The 27,334-nt window shown below is 36.1% G+C and overlaps 1 protein-coding gene across 10 annotated transcripts in view; it reads left to right on the forward strand.

Moving 5' to 3' along the window:
• Positions 1-27,334, forward strand: part of SDCCAG8 (SHH signaling and ciliogenesis regulator SDCCAG8) — a 250,331-nt gene that overhangs the window by 33,333 nt on the left and 189,664 nt on the right. For 9 of the 10 annotated variants that reach the window (XM_070385343.1, XM_070385344.1, XM_070385345.1 and 6 more), the window contains 4 exons: positions 2,406-2,546; positions 11,603-11,667; positions 14,647-14,835; positions 26,706-26,844. In XM_070385343.1, the coding sequence (XP_070241444.1) occupies positions 2,406-2,546; positions 11,603-11,667; positions 14,647-14,835; positions 26,706-26,844 (534 nt within the window). The remainder of the gene's footprint in view (positions 1-2,405; positions 2,547-11,602; positions 11,668-14,646; positions 14,836-26,705; positions 26,845-27,334) is intronic. The other variant, XM_070385349.1, reaches the window with a different exon arrangement.

A 27,334-nucleotide genomic window follows, 5' to 3' on the forward strand; every position in this document is an offset into this window, starting at 1 on the left:
TTTTTCCACTTTCCCTGGTGGCTCAGACAGTAAAGAATCTGCCTCTAGTGTGGAAGATCTGGGTTCCATTCCTGGGTCAGGAAGATCCCCTGAAGAAGCAAATGGCTACCCACTCCAGTATTCTTGCCTGGAGAATTCCATAGACAGAGGAGGCTGGCGGGCTACAGTCCATGGGGTCGCATAGAATTGGACACGACTGAGCAACTAACACATACACTTTCATAATTGATTTACAGTGCTGTGCCAATCTCTGCTGTACAGCAAAATAGCTTAGTTATACACATATTTGTGTTCTTCTTTATATTCTTTTCCCTTATGGTTTATCACAAGATACTGAATATATCAAATAGTTCCCTGTGTTATACATTAAGACCTTCTTGTTTGTCAATTCTAAATGTAATAGTTTGCATCTACCAACAGTAAGCTCCCAGTCTATCCTTCTCTCTTCTCCCCTACCCCTTGCCAACTGCAAATCTGTTCTCTATGTCTATGAGCCTGTTTCTGTTTTGTATGTAAATTAATGTGTGCCATATTTTAGGTACAAATATGGCACATGATAAGTGATATCATATGGTATTTGTCTTTCTCTTTCTGACCTACTTCACTTAGTATGATCTTCTTTAGTTGCATCCATGTTGCTGCAAATGGCATTATTTCATTTTTCACAACTGAGTAGTATTCCATTGTGTATGTGTACCGCATCTTCTTTCTTTATTCATCTGTAAATGGACGTTTAGTTTGTTTCCATGCTTTGGCTATCATAAAGTTGTACTTTAATCTTCTGGCTTTATTGCCTTGTATGTCAACCTTTAATAATACTGAATTTCCTAAAAGCCTCTGGGAAACACCATGTTATTTCTCATCTCTGAGTTTTCTCATGGTGTTCTCTCTTCTTGGCATCTAACTTATTTTTTTTCATCCTTCAAGATATCACACCAGTGTCAAAACTTCTCCAGAAACTTTCCTTGAATCTCCAGTTGCTCTTAGTATACCTCTTCTGTCTGGCCTTGTCCTAACATGCACACTTATGGCTTTACTAAATTGAAATTACCTGCTTAGGTTTTTCTCTTCTTCATTAGCCTATAAACTCCTCAAGGTTAAGATTGGTCTTGGTCATTTTTACCACCCACCACTGGCCACCAAGCTTTTAGCACAATGCCTGAACATAGTCAGTATTATACAAGTTCTGTGAACTTCCCAAAGAATGTGGAATAGAATCTCAGAATACTACTTTGAATGAATACAATTTACCGCATTCTAACATGATATGACACCACAGTATAGTTCTGTGTTTGGGGACATATCCTTGCTTTTGAATACTACTGTGTCCCTTGGCCCTTAATACGAATTCATTAATTACTTGTTGGACAAATTAAATAAGTATTTTAGTTCTTGATTCACACATAAATCACCCAGATTTTGAACTGCTTATTACACTGAATGCTGAGAGAATGCCAAAGTTTGCCAACTGACAGTGGGTACCCCAAATTCAGTCTATAGACATGTTTTGTCTATTTGAAAAACACTCAGTATTTAACAGTGTTTCAGTTGAAGAACCAGATATCTGCCTGATCTTTTTAAAAATCTAAAGATTTTTGGGGGTAATATGAGATGGCATTCACATATGGCAGCAATTGACTGGAACTGAGTAGTGACTTCTTTCTTGGGTTGCTCTGTCACGATCCCTGTGACTACTTTTTGGATCCTTGACAGGCAAGCTGCATGTCAGTTCTGTTTATCACCATGCACTGTTTTTCTCATTGAAGATAAATAATTTTCTGAAAAGGCAGAAGAGCATAGTGGTTTAGGACTCTGGAGCTAGATTGCCAGGGTTCGGATCCTAGCTCTGCCCTTTATTAGTCACTTTCTACTACCGCTGTGACTTTTTAACAGTTACTCTCCGTAACTCAGTTTCCTCATCTATAAAATGGAGGTAAGAGTGAAACTTGTCCCATAGGATTATTGTAATGATCAGCTAAGTTAATATATGTGGAGGATGTAAAACAGTGTCTGGCACATAGTAAACATTATATGTAGTAATTATTATTATTAGTCATATCTTTATGAAATGTGGAAAATGGAAAACAAACCAAGAGAGGTTTATGTGCTTCAAGAGTATATGTCTCCAAAGAGGTAAAGAGACTATTTGTTCAATACACTGATATACAGCCCTCTTTGCTCATTTACATTATTGCCTGTACCTGTAGGAATTCAACTTTGTAACACGTGTTTGGAATATGCCCCTAACAGCTTGAAAATGCAAAATAATTGTTGATTTGTATCTAGAAGCATCTGCTGTTTTTCTTATTCCTTTCATCACAGATAATCAGTATTCCATTTGTAAAGTATGTATATTGATTTAGAAGTTAAAAGTCGATTGCAAGTACGTTCACATTTTATTTTAGGGAAACATGCAGAATTCTTGGATTACAACAGGTGAAGACTCTAGGGTGGATGAAGCTGCAAAGAGATCATTTTCATGTGGCAATGCCAGTACTATCAAAGTTGCTTCTGCTGGTGAGGCTGAAAAATGGAAACTAGAACTTGTGAGTATTTGGGTACTTTTTTCATATGCGTCTACATTTTTGGTACTTTTTTATTGTGGTAAATATATATAACACAAAACTTGCTATTTTAACCATTTAAAATTTTAAGTGTATGATTATTTACACTTAAGTACATTCACAGTGTTGTTCAACCATAAACAGTACTCATTTCCAGAACATTTTCATCATCCCAAACAAAAACTCTACCAATTAAATAATAACTTCCATTCCCCTCTTCCCACAACCCTTGGTAACATTTTCTGCTCTGTGTCTTTATATGAGTTTGTCTATTCTAGATACTTCACTTAAGTGTTTCTCATTTTGTCTGGCTTATTTCATTGAGCATAGAGTTTTCAAGTTTCATCCATGTTGTAATGTGTATCATAATTTCATATCTTTATAAGGGTGAATAATATTCCCCTGTACATATATGCCACACTTTGTTTTTCCTTTTATCTGTTAATAGGTTTTGGGGGAGTTTCAACCTATTGGCTGTTGTGAGTAAGGCTGATATGAACATTGATGCACAAGTATCTATTTGAGGTCCTACTTTCAAATATAATCAGAAAATTGTTGATTATATTTGATTATCAAATATAATCCAATTGTTGGATCATTTGGTAATTCTACATTTTTTTTCCTGCTTCTCAGACTGAATTATTTTAACTGTTCTATCTTCAGATTTTCAGATTCTTTCTTCTGCTGCCCAAATCTCTTTAGTGAATTTTTTATTTCAGTTTTTATTGTTTTCAGCTCCAGAATTTGTTTTTTTTCTATAATTTGTTTTCCTGACTTCCTTTAGTTCTTTGTTCGTATTTTCTCTTAGCATTCTGAGTGTTCTTAGGCAGTCATTTTAAAGTTTTCATCTAGTAAGTCTGATGTCTGCAGTTTCATAGGCATGGTTCCTGTCAATTTATTCTGTTTGAGTGAGCCATGATTTCCTCTTTCTTTATATGCCTACTGATTTTTTGTTGTTGAAAATTGGGCATTAAACTGTTATATGTGATAACTCTGGAAATCAGATACCCTATTTTTTTAAGGTTTGATGTCTTTTTTATTGTTGAAGGCTGTCATAGTCCTTTAATGAATTTTCCAAACTATTTCTGTAAAAACTATTCCCTGTTGTGTGTGATCACTGAGATCTCTGTTCCATTAGCTCATATTCAGCTGATGTTTGAGAGATTTCCTTGACTGCCAGCAGCTGAAACAAACAACAACAAGAACACCAAAAAGCCCCCCAAAAATAGAACAACCAACTCTCCAAGTCTTTGCACTTTGACTGTGCTGGACTTTACCTTACAGTTAGGCCTGCTCTGAGCCTAGAGATCAGCCTCAAGTGAAAGCTTCAGCTTCTCAGGACTTTTCTGAGAATGCATTTTCCCTGGGCATATTTGTGGCTTTCTAAACTCCCCATATACATAGATGCTTCTGAATGTCCCAATTTCCCGAGGAGTCTAAATCCTTTGATCTGGGTGAAAATAATGGAATGATGGAACCAAAAATGGAATGTTCCAGGAAAAGATATAATGAATCATAGTTCCACTCTCATTGTTATCCACAGGTTTTGTTGTTAAATTTTTCTAAAGGCTCTTTCTGGCCCAAATTTCCTTGCTCCTTCTCATTCTTTAATCCAAGCTTTTTTCTAGTATTTAGGAAAGAGTTCCTTTCTTTTCAAAAAAAAAAAATCAGAAAGACTAAGTAAATTATATGGTTTTTTCCCAACTGAATAAGCTATGAAAGCTACTTAATACCCATAGGATTAAGACCAATCTCCCAAGCCATCTGCTATTTTCTTCAAACTACATTTCCAGACTCGCTTCTCATTCTTCTGTCATTCGCACAAGTATTGGCTATAAGCACACACACCACTCACTTCTTGCTACTTCATATGGTTATTTCCCAGTTCCATTTTTCTTTGAAGAATTGACTTTGGCTTATGCAATAATCCATGCCTAAAATGCTTCCTTCTTATCCTCTACCTATTGAAATGTTTACCTACCAAACTTAGTTCAAATGTCCCGCCCCGTCCTACCTTCCCTAATTACATGCTTCCATTCCTCCTTTCCCACACTAGAATTAGTTTCCCTCTTATGTCTTCTCTTAGTGTTCCATTTATAACTATTATAGATTCACTTGTTTATCCTGTTTATGTCAAAGGTCAGTCTCTGCTTCCGTGAGCTTTATGTTCCAAGTCTTTCTCACTTCTTTCAAGGATTTCACTCTTGCACGTATCTCCTCTTGCTCGTGTACCTTTTATCCCTCTTAACTGGGTTTTTAGCAAAATATGTGCTATACTAGCTACTGTCTTAAAGCAAATAAACACAAAATATATTTTCTTCATCTTACATTCCCTTTGAGCCATCACCCAGCTACTCCCTTTCATACCAAAGGCTTTCGAAGCAGTTGTTTATACTCATGCCTCTGTTCCTCACCACCCATTCTCTCTTCAGCATACTTTATTTGAGCTTCCCCCCACCATATTTCCCTAAACCATTTCTTTTCAAGGTCATTAATAACCTCCACATATCAGTCTTCATCTTCCTCCCTCATCTCAGAGCAGCATTCTGTAATATGTACATTAGTTCGTCCTGCCATCCTTTGATATTTCTAATGACACAATTTGGCATAAATTCAGAAAAGTATGCAAAACAAAAATGTACAGCTTCAGGATTTATCTCCACATGAACAACCATGTAATTGTCCCTGTAAGATGTCTAACATTACCATGTCCCACAAGCCCTCTTCATGCCCACTCCCAATCACCACCTCTCATTCTCTTAAAGCTAAACACTAGCTTGACTTTTATGAAAATTGATCCCTAAGCATGATCCCCAAACATTCAAATTGATTTCTGCCTGGTTTTTAAAATATTACATAAAGTGAATCACATAGTACTTATTCTTCTTTGTGTAGCTGTTTTTCAGTATTGTATTTGATAGATTCATATATATTTTTAGTTGTATGTGTTAGAAATTTATTCGTTTTCATTGGTAGATCTACTATATGAATATAACAGAATTATGTATTTATGTATTGTTGACAGATATTTGTATTTTTCCAGTTTGGGGATATTGTGATTATTGCTGCTATGACCATTCTTTTATATGTCTGTTGGTGTGCATTGTACACGTTTATGTTGGGTGTGTACCTTGGAGTGTCATTGTTGGTCATAGTGTATGTATATGCTCAATTTGAGTAAATAAGGGCAACCTTTTCCAAGGTGATTTTTTTATTAGTTTACACTTCTGTCAGCAGCATGAGTGATACCATTGCTCCATATCCTTGCCAACACTTGATATTCTGTTTTTCTGGTGGTCCTGGGGTGTTCTCACTGTGATTTTTATTTTCATTTCTCATGTGATTGAGTATCTTCTCATATATCTATTGGCCATTTCATGTCCTTTTTTGTGTCATGCCTGTTCAAATGTCCTACTTATTTTTTTTGAATTATCTGACAATATTTTTTTAAAACTCTTAATATGAGTATAAGCCCATTATTGGTTACCTCTGTTGGGACATATTTTCCTATATTTTGTGGTTTGTCTTGGAACTCTCTTGATAGGTTTCTTTTTTCTCTTTCTTTCTGGATTAGAATTTCTTAATTTTAATGTGGTCCAATTCACCAGTGTTTTCTCTTTATTTTTTAGTATCTTTTGCGTCCTATATAAAAAAGTATTTCCCTACCCCCAAGGCCATCAGATATTCTGAAGATATTCTCCTATATTATCTTTCAGAAACCTTATAATCTTACTTTTTACATTTAGAACCACAGTGTACATGGAATTTATTTTTGTATCATATGGGAAGTGTAGGGGGTTACTTTTCCTATCGGGTCATTTATACATCCCAGCATCATCTGTTGAGAAGCAATCATTTGCCTGACACCTTTGTTATAAACCAAGTGTGCACGTATGTGTGAGTCTGTTTCTGGGCTTTGTGTTGTATTTCCTTGGTGTCTGTGTTACTACTTGTTTGTGCTATTACCATCCTGTCTTGATTCTTATAACCTTGTATCTGGTAGACCAAGTCTTCCAACATTTTTCTTAGAGCTAAAGAATGTCCTATTTCTTGCCTTTTGCATTCCAAATACATTTATGATTAGTTAGCTTTCGAAAAGCCATTAAGTAGTTTTGATTGAGATTACATTAAACGTATAGGTCATTTGTGGGAGGAAGAATTGATATCTTATGATAATATATTGTCTAATAGTAAATTACATATCACTCTATTTTGTTGCTAAGTCACTTCAGTTGTGTCCCACTCTGTGTGACCCCATAGACAGCAGCCCACCAGGCTCCCCCGTCCCTGGGATTCGCCAGGCAAGAACACTGGAGTCGGTTGCCATTTCCTTCTCCAATGCATGAAAGTGAAAAGTGAAAGGGAAGTCACTCAGTCATGTCCAATTTAGCGACCCCACGGACTGCAGCCTGCCAGACTCTTCCATCCATGGGACTTTCCAGGCAAGAGTACTGGAGTGGGTTGCCATTGCCTTCTCCAATCACTCTATTTAGGTCATCTTTAATTTTTTCAGTTTTTTTTTTTATAGTTTCTGAATAAAGGCCTTACACATCTTTCTTTAGAATTAACCTCTAGATTTTTTTACAGTATTATCATAAGCAATATACATATTTAAAGTTTTCATTTTCTTATTCTTCAGTGCTAGTATAGAGAAAACTCCATGGTATTTTTGTTTTGACTGACTCCTACTTGCTTTTGATTAGTGTTATCATTGTATTTTTTTCCTATTGTTTTACTTTTAACATACTTATGTCTTCATATTTAATATAGGTTTCTTGTGGACAGCATATAGTTGAGTTTTGCTTTTTTTATCCAATCTGACAATATCTGTCCTTTAAACATGATTATGTGTATACTTGGCTTTAAATCTACTATCTTGTTATGTCTTTTTTTCTCCTTCAGCTATTTCTTCACCTTTTCTTTTTTTTCCTTTCCTGCCTTCTTTTGAATTAGTTGAATATTTTAATGGTTCCATTTTATTTCCTTTTCTCACTCTGGAAAAATCTTTAGCATCAGCATTCATCTGGTTTTGTTCAAGTCAACAACCCAGGGTTATTTTTAATGTCTTTTTCTCCCCCACATCTATTCAGTCATAAAATTCTGTCAGTTTTACATGAGTAGGTAGAACTCCTAGAGGGGAACATAAGCAAATCATTCTCTGACATAAATCTTAGCAATATTTTCTTAGATTGGTATCCCTAGGCAAAAGAAATAAAAGCAAAAATAAATAAGTGGGACCTAAAAACTTTTACTATGCAAAGGAAACCAACAACAAAACCCATAGCATAGTAGAAAATATCAGCAAACTATGTGACCAACAAGGGGTTAATATCCAAAGATAGAAATATCCCATAACTCAATACCAAAAAAACAGATAACCCAATCAAAAATGGACAGAGGACCCAGACAGACATTTTTCCAAAGAAGATATATAGATGACCAACAGGCACATAAAAAGAGATTATTAGAGAAATGCAAATCAAAGCCTTAGTGAGGTATCACTTCACACTAGTCAGAATGGCTATCATCAAAAAGTATACAAATGATAAATGCTGGAGAGATGTGGAGAGATGGGAACCTTTGTGCCCGGTTAGTGGGAGTGTAAATAGGTGCAGCCACTATGGGAAATAGTATGGAGGTTCCCTGAAAAACTCAAAATAGAGCTACCATATGATATTCACTCCTGAGTATTTATCCTCCCAAGAAATGAAACCTCCTGTTTGAGAAGACTCATGCCCCCCAGTGTCCATAGCATCATTATTTACAATAGCCAAGACATGGAAGCAACTCGTGTCCATCAGCAGACAATTGGCTTAAAATATATTGTTTATATATATATGATGAAATGTTACTCTGCTATAAAAAGAATGAAATATTGTCATTTGTAGCAACATGGATGAGCCTAGAAAATATCATACTTAGTGAAGAAAGAGAAATACAAATTCTATATGATACCACTTTTACGTGAAATCTAAAACAATAATACAAATAAATCTATATACAAAACAGAAACAGACTCACAGACATAGAAAGCAAATTATGGTTGACAAAGGAGAGAGGGAGTGAAGGAGGGACAAATTAGGAGTATGGGATTAACAGGTACAAACTACTATGCATAAAATAGATAGGCAACAAGGATTTACTATGTTACACAGGGAATTATATTCAGTATCTAATAATAACCTATAATGGAACATATTTGGAAAACTCAGCAGTGGTCACAGGAATGGAAAAAGTCAGTTTTCATTCCAAACTCAAAAGAGGGCAGTGCCAAAAAATGTTCAAACTACCACACAATTGCACTTGTTTCACATGCTAGCAAAGTAATTCTCAAAATTCTCCAAGTACGGCTTCAACAGTATGTGAACCATGAACTTCCAGATGTTCAAGCTGGACTTAGAAAAGGCAGAGGAACCAGAGATCAAATTGCCAACACATGCTGGATCATTGAAAAAGCAAGAGAATTCCAGAAAAACATCTATTTCTGCTTTATTGATTACACCAAAGCTTTTGACTGTGTAGATCACAACAATCTGGAAAATTCTTCAAGAAATGGGAATACCAGACCACCTTACCTGCCTCCTGAGAAATCTGTATGCAGGTCAAGAAGCAACAGTTAGAACTGGACATGGAACAACAGACTGGTTCCAAATCGGGAAAGGAGTACATCAGGCTGTATATTGTCACCCTGCTTATTTAACATATGCGGAGTACATCATGCGGAATGCTGGGCTGGAATAAGCATAAGCTGGAATCAAGACTGCCGGGTGAAATAACAATAACCTCAGATATGCAGATAACACCACTTATGGCAGAAAGTGAAGAGGAACTAAAAAAAGCCTCTTGATGAAAGTGAAAGAGGAGAGTGAAAAAGCTGGCTTAAAACTCAACATTCAGAAAACGAAGATCATGGCGTCTGGTCCCACCACTTCATGACAAATAGATGGGGAAACAATGGAAACAGTGGCAGACTTTATTTTCTTGGGTTCCAAAATCACTGCAGATGGTGAATGCAGCCATGAAATTCAAAGACATTTGCTCCTTGGAAGAAAAGCTATGACCAACCTAGACAGTATATTAAAAGAGACATTACTTTGCTGACAAAGTTCCATCTTGTCAAAGCTAGGGTTTTTCCAGTAGTCATAAGTGGATGTGAGAGTTGTACTATAAAGAAATCTGAGCAGCAAAGAATTGATGCTTTTGAACTGTGGTGTTGGAGAAGACTCTTGAGAGTCCCTTGGACTGCAAGGAGATCCAACCAATCAATCCTAAGGGAAATCAGTCCTGAATATTCATTGGAAGGACTGATGCTGAAGCTGAAGCTCCAATTCTTTGGCCACCTAATGTGAAGAACTGACTCATTGGAGAAGACCCTGATCCCGGGAAAGATTGAAGACAGGAGGAGTAGGGGATAATAGAGAATGAGATGGCTGGATGGCATCACCAACTTGATGGGCATGAGTTTGAGCAAGCTCCGGAGTTGGTGATGGACAAGGAACCCTGGCGTGCTGCAGTTGATGGGGACGCAAAGAGTTGAACACAACTGAGCAACTGAACTGAACTGAAATCACTTGACTGTACACCTGAAACACTTAATATTGTAAATCAACTATACTTAATAAAAATAAATAAAATTTAACACTAAAGAAAAAAATTCTATGAATTATGCTTGTTTACAGCTTTGTACTAAATATTTTCTATCTTTGCTGCTTGATTACTCTTTTTTTTTAAATTTTTTATTTTATATCAGAGTATCGCCAATTAACAATGTTATAGTTTCAGGTGTACAGCAAAGGGACTCAGCCACGCATAAACATGTATCCATTCTCCCTTAAACTCCACTCCCATCTGGGTGGCCACATAATGTTGAGCAGAGTTCCCTGTGCTACAGTCAGTCCTTATAGGTTATCCATTTTAATATAATAGTGTGTACATGTCGATCCAAGCTCTATAACTATCTCTTTCCCCCCATTCTTCCCCCTCATGGCAAACATTAGTTCATTCTTTAAGTCTGTGAGTTGTTTCTGTTTTATAAGTAGCTACTTCATTACTTTTGTTCAGCAGCTTATCTGTTATTTATTTGCAATGTCTTCATTTGTAATGATCTCTTTTACATATCCTTCAGTGTAATATAAGATTCAGTGCTGATAAAAAGATTTCAATATTCATCCAGTGCTTCAGCTATGTAGAGGCTTTTATTTAGTTGTATGTACTAAAGTCTTCATATATTCATTCTACTCACTGTCCACCTTACCTTATCAGCTCATCTCATCTACTGTCCCATCTAGCATTCTACATTCTAGTGATACTGAACTACTTTTTGACCAGATATACAGCACACTTTCTCCAGCCACTGTGCCTTTTGCTCTATTGGAAATTATCCAAGTCTTAGCATCTCTTCACATGAAGCCTTCTCTACTTCTCTTCAGCTAAATTACAAGTTCCTGCCTTTTCTAATTCATTTTACCTTCTGTATTTTCACAAGTGTAAATTGTATATAATTATATTTGTTCATCTGTCTTGCTGTTTCTGCTTAGAATATAAGCTCTTGGAGGTAGCAGTGTTTTTATCTTAGAATTAAAGAAAAACTGGATATCAGCTGAGGCTTGTGGATTATATATCACTTTGGTCTATCATACTGTGATTTATAACTTTTATCATTCATCCAACACATATTAATATTTTTTGGTGCATCAGCTATGCAGCAATCACAATGGGAGATTCCAGGAAGATTTGATCCTTGCCCTCATGGACTTTACGGGCTATAATTGGTTTTGCCCAGAGTCATACTTTTAGAAATAAGAATGCAGTTTTGAAAAAAAAAAAACTTTTTTATTAGTAATCACCATTTTATGACTCAGTAGTTCTTTATAGGCTTTCACTCAATAAAAATAGAGTGTTTGGAGTGGAAGAGGGAAAGTGATTCCAGAGAGGGCACATTGATTTTCTTCCTGGGTAAAAAGAAATAACTGATTTTAGTATTAATAATTAAAACACAGGACATGGACAAAATGCACATTTTTTTTTCTTTTCTAAAGGAGAGACTAAAACTTACTTATGAGGAAAAGAGTGAAATCCTGGAATCTCAATTGACGTTTTTGAGGTAAAGTATTATCATCTACTTAAAGTCATTGGCAAAATCATGATGATCTTAAAAATATGTTTGAATGTTTACTGAAATTTCAGTTTTAGTCAATATAGGAATTGCTTGATGTAATTTTGTGTACACTACATGAAAATTCCTGAGATTAGTAAAGGCTAAAGGGATTTGTGAGGTCCTTTTTCTAATCCTGTTTCAAAGAAATGTGAGCTAAATTATAAATTTTATCCCTTCATCAGCTGTAAAATATTATGTTCTCATATAGAAAAAGGAATTAGTAGCTCTTCTTATAGAAATTATGCTTTTAAGATAAAATAATATAAAATAAAGCACTGTAATTTTCAAATTAGAAGCATTTTTTTTCTTCAATAGGAGGTCTTCATCTAATTTTAAAATTGCAATAGTAGTATAATAGTTTGAGTTTTTATATCCTTGGCAGATTTGAGTATATACAAATTTTCATGTACTTTTTGATATGTTTTCAAAAATCCCAATAGAGCCTATATATTATAGGTCAACCATTAGTGATTTGTTCTATATTATGAGTAGGAAAAGATACAGGAATTAATTTTTTTTAAGTTAAGGGTTAATTGAAATAGTGGTAATGAAATCTTTTCTAATGAAATAACCTTTAAAATATTTTTATAATTTTATTTTAGTAAATTTTATTTTTGAAATAAAATTTAACAGGCCATATATTGTCTAGGGCCATAACTAAAGTACTACCAAGAACCAGAACTCATGGCTTCTTGCTATAAATGTAGTTATTCATTTATTTTAATATATTCTTACGCCTTTCATGCCTTATAAGGTTGAGGATTTCTATAGAGACTCTTGATTTTTCATGAAGAAACCTAAACTTTTATAAAATGGTCTATTTTTTGTTTTCTTGCTTTGCTATAGTTTGATTTCTATTGTGTTTTGGTTCTTCAGTATTTAGTGATATATTTCCAGCTCACTATTTTATGGAAATATGACTTATTTGGTTCTATTCACAATTCAACTATGCAGTCTTGTGTGGCATTGAAATATCACCTTGCAATGGACCAGACTTTGTTCCCTGCATTCTTCTGTTTCTTCATTTTCTTTTAGCATAATTTAAGATTATTTAAAGAAACATTTTCTTAGAGAAAGAAATAAAATCACTGGTCTTGGAAACTCTAGTTTTATGTTACCTATTTTTTAAATTTTCTGTTTGCCTTTTCATGTAACTGAATCTACTTGAGTGTTTTGAATTTGAAGCTGACGGAAATAGTAATGGAGACTCTTTGACTTTGGAATGTACTTCTGAAGTTCTTTTTACAAAGCTTTCGAAAGTCAGACTGTGTTGTTGTTCAGTCACTAAGTTGTGTCCAATTCTTTGTGACCACTGGACTGCAGTGTGCCAGGCTTCTCTGTCCTTCACCATGTCCCAGAGTTTGCTCCAACTCATGTCCATTGAGTTGGTGATGCCATCCAACCATCAGACCTTTTCTACATGATACTTAAAAGGAAACATTATGTTGTAGATATTATCTTGGGAAAAAGATATAAACAGCTCCTTTTTTTCTGCTTCAGAGTGTCATTAGATTTGCCTTTTTTTTTTTTTTTTAACCTTTAGATGGCCCGTAGATCTTTTCCACCTCTTCCAGGCTGTCTGAAAGCCCCCCAAATCCCAAGAGTCGACAAAGTGTGTAACAACCAGATGTCTTGACTGTTGGCTTCTCCTTTGTGACAGGGAACACATTAGGATGGCTATAGATCCCTGAATTTATCTATAGAGAGTAGTCTGAGCCAGAGATACAGTGCTTGCCTTCTGCAGTCTTAAGAATTTAAGAACAATTTCTTTAAGTTAGGACTTTTTTTAAAAAAATGCAATATGAAAGGGATATTATGTGTGCAAGGAAGCTCAGTTACCTAAGTTGACTTTACCAAAACTTTTTAGGGAAGGGGAAGGAAAATACAATCCATATACTGGTCATTTAATCCTTAACAGATCAACATAAAGAAAAACCTTGTCCAGGAACTATCCCATTAAAACAAACAAACAAATGAAGAACACACACACACAATTCCTCTGCCCTTTCATTATCAAGCTGTATATTTCCAGCCAATAGCTGCTACTTGTGAAATCTTATGTCTGCCGAATTCTGACTTCTTTCTGTAGCCCACTGTCAGTCCTTTGTAGAACTTTGTGGTTAGTTGATTTTTTTTACTGAAGAAAAATGGGCAGTACTAAATTACTCATGCATAAAATCCATATCCTTTATACAATCTTTTAAGGTTCTCTTTATAAATTTTAAAGAGTTAACACTTGAAATAGGATATTTCCCTCAATTTAAGGATATTGTGTTATCCCTTTATTGAGAGAAACTATTTAGGATTTATATTTGGAGTTTTATTTATTTATTTTTTTTTTTTTGGAGTTTTATTTTTGGGAAGAGATGGGAACCCTTGAAAAGAGAGCCAGTATCGGAGGCACACTAGTCTGTGTTAAAATCTTAAAACAACTTTAAATTTAATATTTTCAAGTCTCACTTTATTCAAAGGGTCAATTCGGATAATCACGTCTATATCTCCAGGTTGTGGTAAGAATAAGGTATTGTATAAAAAGCACCTAATAAGGTAAACACCAGTAAATGATAGTAGTTATCACTGTGATGATACATTTAAAAGTAGTATACTTTTACCTGGACATTTAAAAAAATTTTTAATCAGATGATAATTGCTTTACTATGTTTTATTGGTTTCTGCCTCCCAACTATGTGAATCATTCACATTGAGTCTCCCCTTCCTTCGAGTCTCCCCGTCCCCAGTCCCACCCCTCTAGGTTGTCACAGAGCTCTAGGTTGGGCTCCCTGTGTTATATAGCAGCTTTCCACTATCTATCTATTTTCTATTTTACACACGGTAGTATATATATGTTAGTGCTACTTTTTCAGTTTATCCTAACTTCTTCCCCTGCTATGTCCACTTGCTAAAGCTTTTTTCCCTTCTTTTTAGGAAAGACTTAGCTGAATATCAGAAAAACTGTGAAGATCTTAAAGAGCGACTAAAGCATAAAGAGTCTCTACTTGCTGCTAATATTTCTAACCGTGTTGGTGGTCTTTGTTTGAAATGTGCTCAGCATGAAGCTGTTCTTTCCCAAACCCATAATAATGTTCACATACAAACCATTGAAAGACTGACTAAGTAAGTATGCATCTGTATGTGGGGTTGTTGGTGACATGGAAACCCATATCTTTACATGGGCATTATAGTTTTTTTTATCCCCATGCTAAATCACATGTGATTAATGTTAAGCTTCAAATAAAATAAATTTTCTAAGGTCCCTTCATTGTAGCTATATTAAAGAAAGAATATGTAGGTTCTGCCAACTGTGTATATCTAGTCATTTCAGACAAATAATTTTATCTTTGTTGGTTTCAGTCTCATCTTTAAATGAGAGGATTGAAGTAGATAGCCTTTATAATTCTGTTCATTTCTATGACTCTGTAATTGAAGATCCAGCACTATTCATTACAGCACTGAGTTTGAGAGGAATTCTCTTGATTTTGCCCAATTTCAGATTTCCCTGCTGTAGTATAAAGTGAGTATTTTTTTTTTTTATCAAGTCTTTAATATGTGCTTGTCATGAAGAATATTATGAGTATGCTGGAAGAAAGATCCACTGTATCCCATTTGTTAATATTTGAGGATTCATCAGGGACAAATTACAAGTGAGTTTTTATGGAGTCAAAGTTTTCATCTAGGCTGAAATATTACAGTTCTCTGGGTACGTCTTTCTTTTGTTTTCACTATTCCAGAGGAAGCCTTTTCCTATGAAAATTTTATTCTGTAGAAGTTGAGGATTATTATTTAATACAGTATCCAGGGATGATTTATAGTGGGTGTTCTCTCTCACATGCCCTCTGCTTTTTTCTGTGCTCAGGGTCACATTTTTCTGTCTTTTTTGGGTTTATTTAAATAGCCCAAGCATCACTTCCTCATAGAAATATTCTCTCACCAGCCTTACCCCATTTTGTCCTCAATGGACTTAGCCACCTTCCTTCTCTAACTTTATAATATATTGTGTATACTTGCAGGCAGCAACTGTGTTTTATTTCTATATCCCTGGCTTCTAGAAGAGTACTTGGTCTGTAGCAGACACTCAGTAAATTGCTGTTTATATGACAAGACATTTTGGCGTTTATTGTTAACATCAGTTCAGTTCAGTCACTCAGTCGTGTCCAGCTCTTTGCGATCCCATGGACTGCAGCATGCCAGGCCTCCCTGTCTATCACCAACTCCCGGGGTTTGCTCAAACTCATGTCCATTGAGTCGGTGATACCAACCATCTCGTCCTCTGTCATCCCCTTCTCCTCTTACCTTCAATCTTTCCCAGCGTTAGGGTCTTTTCAAATGAGTCAGTTCTTTGCATCAGATGGCCAAAATATTGGAATTTCAGCTTCAGCATCAGTCCTTCCAATGAATATTCTGGACTGATTTCCCTTAGGATTGACTGGTTGGATCTCCTTGCAGTCCGAGGGACTCTCAAGAGTCTTCTCCGACACCACAGTTCAAAAGCATCAATTCTTCAGAGGTCAGCTTTCTTAATAGTCCAACTCTCACATCCATACATGACTGCTGGAAAAACCATAGCCTTGACTAGACAGACCTTTGTTGGCAAAGTAATGTCTCTGCTTTTTAATACGCTGTCTAGGTTGGTCATAACTTTGTTAACATCAGAGATCCTCTAATTGGAACTGGTATCGAGAATGAAAAGACTTGGTCATTAAAGTCAGTTTTGACCTTTGGATGAATGAATTTACTTCCCTGAGTTTGAAGTCTTCCTTTGTTTTGGTGAATAATATTCAATACCACCTCTTGGAATATTATGGATGCACCTTAGCTTTGTGACTCGAGTGTTAGCTTTTGAGTCAAACTGCCTGGATCCATACTTTGGTTCTACTGCCAGCTTACTTTGTTTAGGGCTTTCCTGGTGGCTCAGTTGGTAAAGAATCTGCCTGCAGTGTAGGAGACCACCTGCAATGCAGGAGACCTGGGTTCAATCCTCTCATGCCTCAATTCCCCCACTTGAAAATGGAGGTAAAAGTACCTAATAGTATTATTTTTGAGGGAACGTTGAATGCATACCTATATATTGCTTCAAACATTTCCTTCCATATTATAAACGCTCTATAAATATTAAAACCCATCTTTACCTCCTATACTTGGAAATAGTAAAAATGTCCCACAACCATGGTTTCCACATGTGACTAATTTATTGGTTGTTATATAAAAACTAAATTTCTCCACTGTTACTTTTCATGATCTGCACTGATGGCCTTGCTATTTGTTAAATATTATATTAATTATTAAATATAGTATTAACTTATTCATATTTATTACATATCAGCTTCCCAGGTGATAAAGAATCCTTAGGTGATAAAGAATGCTTAGTGATAAAGAATCCACCTGCCAATGCAGGAGATGCAGGCTGGGTCGGAAAGATCCCTTAGAGAAGGAAATGGCAACCCACTCCAGCATTCTTGCCTGGAAAATTCCATGGACAAAGGAGCCTGGCAGGCTACAGTCCACGGGGTTGAAAAGAATCGGACGCAACTGAGCATGCACGCTAGTATTTCACATAGTGACAATCTATTAAATGTATGTTAAATATATTTTCAGATAAAACTGATGTGTAATAAACATTTCTAATATACCAAGGATTGTACCAGGAAATTTAAAACATAATGTCTTTTAATAGTTAAACATTGATGAGGTAAGTAGATTGCCGTCATTCTACAACTAAGGAAACTGAGACTCAGAGAAGTTAAAAATTTGCTTGTTTATATTTGAAAAAAGAATGGAATCATACTTCACAAAAGTAAATTCAAGATGGTTTAAAGACCTAGATATGATTTCTAGACTACAAAAGTATTAGGAGAAAATATAGAAAAACATCTTTATGGACTTGGGCTAATTAAAGTTCTGAGCATGATGAGGAAAGTAAGTCAAAAGGGAAAATAAAATGTTACATTTGACTCCACTAACACAAAAACTTACTTATGATACAATATTGCAAACTAAACTAAAAGATAGGAAAATATTTATATTTTATAGAAAAAAGTTTTTGGTACAATGTATAAATAATTTCTTTTAAAAGAAACAGAAAAGAAAAACTTCCCAGTTGCAAAGTAGGTATAGGATAGGAATTGGTAAGCAATAAAAGAGGATGATAATGCACGAGTTAAGTATTCATTCTTTTTTTTTAGTTGAAGTGTAACTGACCCACAATACCATGTTAGTTCCACGTGCACAATATAGTGATTTGATAATTCTATACATTACAAAATGATCACCACCATAAGTCTAGTTAAACCTGTCACCATGTAAAATTATTACAATATTATTAACTGTATTTCCCACGCTGCACATGTCATCCTTTGACTTAAGTTTCAAAATAAATAATCTTAATTTCATTTACCTATTTTACTCATCTTCCTAAAACCCTCCCCTCTGGCAACCCCCTGTTTGTATCTGATTCTGTTTCTGTTCTGTTACATTAGTTCATGTTTTGTTATTCAGATTTTCCAAACATAAATGAAATCATGTTTTATTGTCTGACTTATTTTGCTTAGCATAATACCCTCTAAGTCCATCTGTATTGTTGCAGATGGCAAGATTTCATTTCATTTCATTCAGCCATTGTATAGCTGAGTAATATTTCATTGTTTATGCATGTGTATTTATACACGTCTACCTCATCCTCTTTATTCTGTTCTTTGATGGACATGTCTGTTGCTTCTGTATAATGGCTATTGGAAATCAGGCTGCAGTGAACATAGGGGCGTCTACATCCTTTTGGATTTCTGTTTCTGTTTTCTTCTGAAAACTACCCAGAAGTGGAATTTCTGGACCGTATGGTAGTTCTTTGGGTACTTTAAATTTTTCGAGGAACTTTCATACTGTTTTACCTAACAGCTTACTAATTTACGTTTCCACCAACAGTGCTCTAGAGTTGCCTTTTCTTCCATCCTTGCCAACGTTTGTTATTTGTTGTCATTTTGCCATTTAAGCTATTCATTCTGTTATTATTCAAGAAAATGGTGGTGGTGTTATTATTTAAGAAAATGGTGATCACTAAGTTGTGTCCAACTTTTGCAACCCCATGGACTATAATCCACCAGGCTCCTCTGTCCATGGGATTTTTCAGGCAATAGTAGAATGGGTTGCCATTTCCTTCTCCAGATGATCTTCCTGACACAGGGATCAAACCTGCAACTCCTGTATTACATGTGAATTCTTTACTGCTGAGCCACCAACAAAGCCTCATTCAAGGAAATACCAGTTTAAAAATGCCAACTATCAAACTGGTGAAAATTTTAAAAAGATTAGTGGTCTCAAGAATTGATGAGGCTATGAATAAGTCTGTATTTTCATATACTGCTAATGGAAGTATAGATTGACACTACTTTTGAGGGTAATTTAGCACTGTTCATTAATATTTAAATTGTGTATTACATGTTTCAAAATCTACACTAGAGAATGTATGTATACCATAATAGGGCATTTGTAGGGAACTCTATTTGCAGCATTATTTGTAATGCTGTTATGATATTGTCATTTGATAAGAAATACATATTTTTGTCTTCATTTCCCATTCTTTGCATAGAACTCCTAAAACTTCTGTATTTTTCTAAGTGGTAAAAGCAATAAGTATGTATTTTGTACTAACATTTGTGTTTTTCCTCTGCTTCTGCAATAGGTTGTTATTATTAAGCCCATGAGTTTATATTAAGATGACTTTTGACTAAGGATGAGAATGCTGGTTGCCACAGAAACCATCCATGTAATTAGAAGATTGGAATTTTCAATCTCTACTTCACAACCTTTAGGAAGGGAAAGAGCTGGAGATGAAGTCCAGGCATTAATGGCCAATGATTTAATCAATCATGCCTGTGGAACTTCTAGACAAACTCTAAACAATGGAGTTTAGGGAGCTTCTGGATTGGTCAACACATTGAGTACTAGAATGTGACACCAGACAGGATGTGGAAGCTCCACACACCTTCCCACATACCTTTGTCTAGTGATCTCTTCTATTTATCTGTTCATGATTATAAGTGAGCAATATTAAGGAAAACACTTTCCTGAGTTCTGTGAGCTGTTCTAGCAAATAATTTTGCACTGGAAAGGATCATGGAAATCCATGGTTTTTGGTCAGAAGAGATACAAGGTACCTGGGACTTACAATTGGAACCTAAAGTTGAGATTGTTATGTGGGACTGAACCTTAACCTGCAGGGTTTGTGTCAATTCCAGGCAGTTGGTATCAGAATTGAGTTAGTAGCCACTCAGAATTAGAGAATTGCTATGTGTGGGAAATCTACAGATGTGGTAGCAGAAGTATTGTGAGCATAGAAAGTATAGAAGAAACCAATAGGTTTTCCTTTTAGATGTAAACAACCTAAATAAATATCCCTTAAACAAGAATAACTGGGCTTCAGTTTAGATAAAGTATGAAATTTTATGCAAAACTAATACAATTATGTAAAGTTTAAAAATAAAATAAAATTAATTAAAAAAAAAAAAAAAAAAAAAAGAGAATGGAGTAGATCTGTATGTACTAATGTTCAACTAAGCTCCAAAATATGTTATTGAAGGAAAAAAAAATGAAAAAAAGATAAGAAAGACATACCTGGCAGGAAACTATTTGTATTTTCTTAGAGGCTCACTCACAACCAGATGAATACATGTGCATAGAAAAAGATGCAAAAGAATAATCCCAATATTTAACAGTGATTACCACTGGAGAAGTAGAAGAAAGCATTGAAACTGACCGTGTGTGTTAAGCAGTCTCTAACCACTGTTGTTGTTCAGTTGCTAAGTTGTGTCTGACTCTTTGTGACCCCATGGACTGCAGCACACCAGGCTCTCCCGTCCTTCACTGTCTCCCACAGAGTGCTCACATTCATGTACATTGAGTCAGTAATGCTTTCTAACCATCTCTTCCTCTGCTGCCCTCTTCTCCTCCTGCACTCAGTCTTTCCCAGCATCAGGGTCTTTTCCAATGAATCAGCATTTCACATCAGCTGGCCAAAGTATTGGAGCTTCAGCATCAGTCCTTCCAATGAATACTCAGGATTGATTTCCTTTAGGATTGACTGATTTGATCTCTTTGCTATCCAAGAGACTCTTAAGAGTATTTCCTAGCACCACAATTCGAAGCATCAATTCTTTTCACTCAGCCATATTTATGGTTCAACTCTCACATCTGTACATGACTACTGGAAAAGCCATAGCTTTACTATATGGATTTTGTTGGCAAAGTGATGTCTCTGCTTTTTAACACATTGAAATTTTAATTACCAATTTTAACCATATTGGTAATTAATTTATTATAAGAAGAATTTAATGAAAGATTAATTTTAAAATGAAAAAAGCATATTCAAAGTCATGCAGATGAAGAGGATATTCTAAGATAAACTAGTCAGGGAAAACCAGTCAGCAAATAAAAAGCAGTGTTTCTTTTTCCTATTATATTGATTTCATATTATCCTTCTAACCCTAACCCTACAATGTGGGAGGCCTGGGTTCAATCCCTGGGTCGGGAAGATCTCCTGGAGAAGGAAATGGTGACCCACTCCAGTATTATTGCCTGGAAAATCCCGTGGATGGAGGAGCCTGGTAGGCTACAGTCCATGGGGTTGCAAAGAGTCGGACATGACTGAGTGACTTCACTTTCACTTCTGTGTTATAAGTAAAATGTCTTAAAAGGAAGCTACGATGTTTACATTGATTCCAAGCCTGGCAGTCATTTAGAAATTAGATTCTTGCCCAGTTACATATTCCTTTGTCTCTATCCTATATTTCAGCTCTTAGCCTCTTAGAATAAATGTCAACCTTTTCAGTTCAGTTTTCTGCTTTGTCAGCATGTCATTGACTCATATTCTACTTTAATAACAGTATACTGTGGAAGGCTTCTACTTTTACTGTCAGTGAAAATCATTGTCTGTATTATTCCCATGGCCTAAGCTGGTGTTCAGTTTCTTTCAATTTACTAATGCAGAAAGCTAAATATTGAATCTTATGCTGACTTTGAAGAGTGGCCAAAACTTTTTAGGTTCGATTTCTAGTTTTAAGCATAATTAAAAAGCCTGAACCCTCAATGAACTGTACTGTAGTATTTCCTGCATGACTCTAATGTGAAATTTTTGAAGTTGTATCCCAAATATGATAAATTAAAAGTGTGTCTTGGTCTCTATTGAAAAATGTAGTATTGTGGTACCAATTTTAAGCTACTTTGTTGATTTTTTAGCCAATCACCCATATGATAGCCAAGCAATCTTCTGTATAGCTTGCTTTGCAACTATATTTCAGTTTTTAAAAAAGAAAATTAAAAAAACTAAGGATAACTGCTTAAGAATAAAAGAGAATTCATTATCTCTCTTACACACATACACAGAAAACCAAAAGAAAAAGAAAGACTGTAGTGGGAACTTCCCAGAAATGAGGAACAAGGAAATGTTGTAGTCAGCCTTCTAGACTTTCTTTTAAAAACAGTGATGTTTAATAAATCTTAAAACTGCTAATAACTGTGGAATAGCTTAGGAATTGAAGGAATTAAATATGGAGTACTCCATATTTCAAGATGAAGCTCACGTGTGTATCAGACCAACTCCTCTCTTTTCCGTATATAAACATTGGCCAAGATTATTCAGAGACTTTCTCAGTCCTTTTTGCTCTGATTGTTGCTCTAGGTTCCTTAAATACTAGTTTCCTTAAATACTACATGATTGTTAGTTCATCCTAGAAGCGACACCCCTGCTTCTTACTTCATTTTCTGCCTCAGCTGCTCTATCATCTGCATCATGGCATGTTGCAGGATTAATGCTGTATTGCTTGCTTTGTTTGAAAAACTCCGTGATCACGCTCATCAAAACATTCCCATGGTGTTTTTAAGCAGTTAAAGAACTTTTGCCATGGGAGATGGCCCTCTCACTCTCACACTGATGTATCATGTAAGTTTGTATGACTTGCCATTGTAAGAGGCTTGCCCAGGCCTGGCTTTGGGCTGGCACTATGGACTAGGAGCAGCACTGCAGCTGACTAGTTAGTCTGGGTGGCCAGCATTGACCGTTTCTGAAGGACAGATAATGAGTAGTAGCATGGGGCTGAAGTACAGGAGAAAAAAACTCAAGAAGGTGTCGGCCAGATGAACATAGAAATGGGACAGGAAGCAGGGCCTTATGTTGCACGCATTTTCGTTCACTTCAGTTGGGTCTAACTCTTTGCGACCCCACGGACTGTAGCCTGCTAGTCTTCTCTGTCCATGGAATTCGCCAGGCAAGAATACTGGATTTAGTTGCCATGCTCTTCTCCAGGGGATCTTCCCACCGCAGGGATCAAATCTTCCTCTCCTGCATCTCGTACATTACAGGCAGATTCTTTACTTAGTGGGCCCCATAGGAAGCCTTATATTCAGGACAGGGCTCACATACCTAGGGTTGTTTTTTCAAGTGCTTGCTATTTGGTATGTGGGCTGGCTAAGTTGAAACAAAACAAATAAAAAATGCAGTGACTGAGTGGATAGTCCTGTGTGTTAGTCTCTCAGTCATGCCCCACTCTTTTGCAACCCCATGGACTATAGCCTGCCAGGCTCCTCAGTCCATGGAATTATCCAGGCAAGAATACTGGGAGCAAGTAGGCATTCCCTTCTCCAGGGGATCTTCCAGATCCAGGGATTGAACCCAGGTCTCCCACATTGCAGGTAGATTCTTTACCATCTCAGCCACCAGGGAAGCCCTAAATTGCCAAATTTAGATAGTCCTAAATTGCCAGAATTGCTAGTGGCACCTGTAAGCCTATGTGTAATTTAAGTATCTCTCCTGAACTTTTCAGATGGTCTGAGGGCCACCTTGAAGCATATATTACATTTCTTTTACATAAAATCATAGTGTGTCAGTCCAGTGGTTGCACAAATTTTTAGTACAATTCTTTTACAGATTCACTGTTGAATGGTGACCTTAACAAAACATCTCTGTGTGTGTGTGTGTGTGTGTGTGTGTGTGGGTTAGTTGCTCAGTCGTGTCTGACTCTTTGTGACCCCTTGGAGTGCAGCCCTTCAGGTGCCTCTGTCCATGGGATTTCCCAGGCAAGAATACTGGAGTGGGTTGCCATTTCCTTCTCCAGGAGATCTTCCTGACCCAGGGATTGGACCTGGTTCTCCTGCATTGCAAGCAGATTATTTACTGTCTGAGCCACCACAGTATTTGAGGGTTTATCTTTGATGATTTTTTTGTCATTCAATAGTCTGAAATTGGTGAGCTCATGTTCTGAAAATTTTTTGATCCAGAGCAATTAAACTGTTTTGTTTCCAGTTCTAAGTAGTCTAGTGACTTTTTAAATTTAGACATAGGAGACTTCCCTGGTAGTCCTGTGGTTAAGATTCCAGACTTCCCCAAAGGGGACATGGGTTCGATCCCTGGTGGGGGAACTAAAAAAAAATTTAACTGTAAAATATTAGAACTGGGACAGAATTTTGCTTACCCTCTTTGATACCCTCCTGTAGCAAAGTCATTATTCATTCATTTATTCTTTCGCCATTTATTTCACTGAGTATGTACTGTGTGACAGACTACTCTTAGCAAGAGGATATACTAGAAATAGTTTAAATATATTAAGTGTAAGTCTCCTGTAAGAAGCAAATTTGTTAGAAACTTGATCCTATTGTGGCCTGTTTGTTAATATATATTCTGAGGTTTTTGTTAATCTTTTTATTTGTAACTTCAGGTTTGATGGTGGTATAGTATTAGGAATAGGTAAGAGTATCATTGAATAGTGACTTTGGTTTCTTAGTAGGTCTAAAACTTTAGGAAAGGTAACTATATGATATTGACCTGTTATCCTTAAGAGTGAATTTTTATTTTCTACTTGGAAACACAGGTTCTAGTTGGGTTGCATATTCTCAATGAAGCTAGTCCCTTTTATGTTAGAGCATTTTCTGAAATGCAAATAAATATGAAATTGATTTTGTTTGCATTTTACTTAATGTTTTTTACTCAACCAGAATAATCTTGCTTTGATTCTTCCACTTTTTCACATAATTACTGTGTTTGATTATATTTGATCAAAATAATTCACTCCTTTTTCATTTCCTTTAGACAAAAAAATTATTTTTCTCAGTTGAAAATAAGTGAATCAGGAAATTCTAAAATGAAGATCACTGCTGCTGCTGCTGCTAAGTCGCTTCAGTCATGTCCGACTCTGTGCGACCCCATAGACGGCAGCCCACCAGGCTTCCCTGTCCCTGGGATTCTCCAAGCAAGAGCACTGGAGTGGGTTGCCATTTCCTTCTCCAATGTATGAAAGTGAAAAGTGAAAGTGAAGTCAGCTCCCACAAATTTTATCATACTTGGAGCAATTTATTCTTTTTTTAACAAAAAGAGCTTTTATGAAACTGTTAATAATGTAACTTTGTTCGGTATTACATATTTTTTAAAATACAACTATTTTCCAAATGCCACAAATAGTTTAAATTATTTTATTTTTAAGAAAATTTTTTAATCAAGACATTGGTCAATTTTGAAAGTAATTCAAACTCAGAGATTTAATCTTTTAAGTTAGGACTCCTTAAAATGAACTCTTTATTAATAGTTTACAGTTGACTGTTTAGCAATAGTTCAGAACTTGGCAATGAAAAAGAAGCTACAGCAGTTACTTCAAGTGAATTTGAAATCACAGTTTAAAACTTGAGCTCTTTAACAAAGTATGGAATAGCATAAGTAACAGTCCAGCTTACTTTTTTTGTTTGTTTTGTGTTAATAGAAAGTTTCCCACCTCACTTTTGCGGGGATCTATTGATCATTTTTATCCAGTGGATGAGCTCCAGATATCCTGAAATCTTTTATGTGGAGTTTGCTTAAATTAATCCATGAGATTGGAACCTTGCTGCTATTTTACATGCCAAAGCATTTTGGCATTCAGTTCAGTTCTGTCCCCAAGAAATAGCTTAGCTTTATGAGAATTGCTGAGAAGGGGGCAGAGTTAGGCAATGATCAAACCTAGGGGGGTAAGATTTTGTAAAATAACAAGTATTATGTGTAATCAAGGCATTTGAGTAATCCAACAGTACTACCCATTGAAAGAAAAAATACTTTCATAAGTAGGTGAAAGTTTTTCATTCATAAGTGAAGCCGCTTAGTCATGTCCGACTCTTTGAGACTCTGTGGGCTAAACCTACCAGGCTCCTCCAACCATGGGATTTTCCAGGCAAGAATACTGGAATGGGTTGCTATTTCCTTTTCCAGGGAATCTTCCCGACCCAGGGATTGGACCCGAGTCTCCTGAATTGCAGGCAAACGCTTTACCATCTGAGCCACCAGGGAAGCCAAGAACTGTCAAAAAGAGGGTTGTGAAAGGAAGACGAAAAGAAAAAAAGACATGTTGGTTCTAGTAGAGCAGAGAGCCAGTAGTGTAAACAAAACCTCAGTAGTCCCTTCTTACCATGGTTACTTCTACTTTGAGGTACGATTCCCACCTTCCCTGATAGTTCAGTTGGTAAAGAATCCACCTGCAATGCAGGAGACCCCAGTTCAATTCCTGGGTGGGGAAGATCCACTACAGAAGGGATAGGCTACCCACTCCAGTATTCTGGCCTGGAGAATTCCATGGATGGTATCATCCATAGGGTCACAGTCTGACACAACTGAGTGACCTTCACACGTTCACAACTTTGTTAGTTTTTTCTCCTTTTCTGCCACCTACACTTAGCTTTTTAACTAATTTCCTCCTTTCTGGGCTTTCCTCTGGAGCCCTGTGTGCCAGTCCTCTCCACAGTAGGTTATTACCCCACTCGGATACAGTCCTGCCATGAGTGCTCCCCGCTCTTCTGGCCGTTCAGCCTGCCCCTCACCAAGTGACAACAGAGGGTCTTTCTCTGGGGTGTGCTTGAACATGTGCTGGGCTGGCCTGCCCTGGCTCTTCTTCTAATGCATATCAATGCTTTTTCCTCCCTGACTTATGAATACTTGACCATTTGATCATTTCTTGTTTTCACTGTTCTTTTTGTGCTGACAGAGAAAGAGATGACTTAATGTCTGTGCTAGTTTCCGTGAGGAACAGCTTGACAGAGGTGCAGCAAAGAGAAGCAAGTGCTTATAAGCAGGTGAAACAAGCTGTGAAAATGACTGAGGACGCCAGTTTTGAAAAAACCAAGGCAAGTCTAATAAGATTAAAATGAAAGCCTGCCTTAATTCCTTTTTCTTTTCTGAATACTTATTTGCTTATTCTCCATAACTAAACTTTTTTTCCAAACACACAAAGTGGAAACCAGTTTGTTAGTGCTGAATTTCTAAATTAAACACATTTGCTCTTTGGAGAATTCTTATTCCTCTGCAAATTCTCTTGCTATGTCACTATTGAAAGAACAGTACAATGTAGTATGGTACTTTGAGAGAGTTGTATGCTTAACCTTTTCATTTGCCGATAATTTTTAATGCTAAGTGAAACTGTTAACATCCATAGTGACCCATTTTTGTATGTTCATGTATGACTGAAGACAGATCTTTTTTTCTCTGTCCCTGGGAAATTTTGAGAACATTCAGATATACCACAATAATAATATATGTGTATTTAATAGCATCTTTAGCTGTGAATTGGTATCCATTGTATGCTTAAGTCAAACACATTTAATGGTAATGATAATG

This window comes from Bos mutus, chromosome 16 (assembly GCF_027580195.1).
Source record: "Bos mutus isolate GX-2022 chromosome 16, NWIPB_WYAK_1.1, whole genome shotgun sequence".
Classification (NCBI taxonomy): domain Eukaryota; kingdom Metazoa; phylum Chordata; class Mammalia; order Artiodactyla; family Bovidae; genus Bos; species Bos mutus.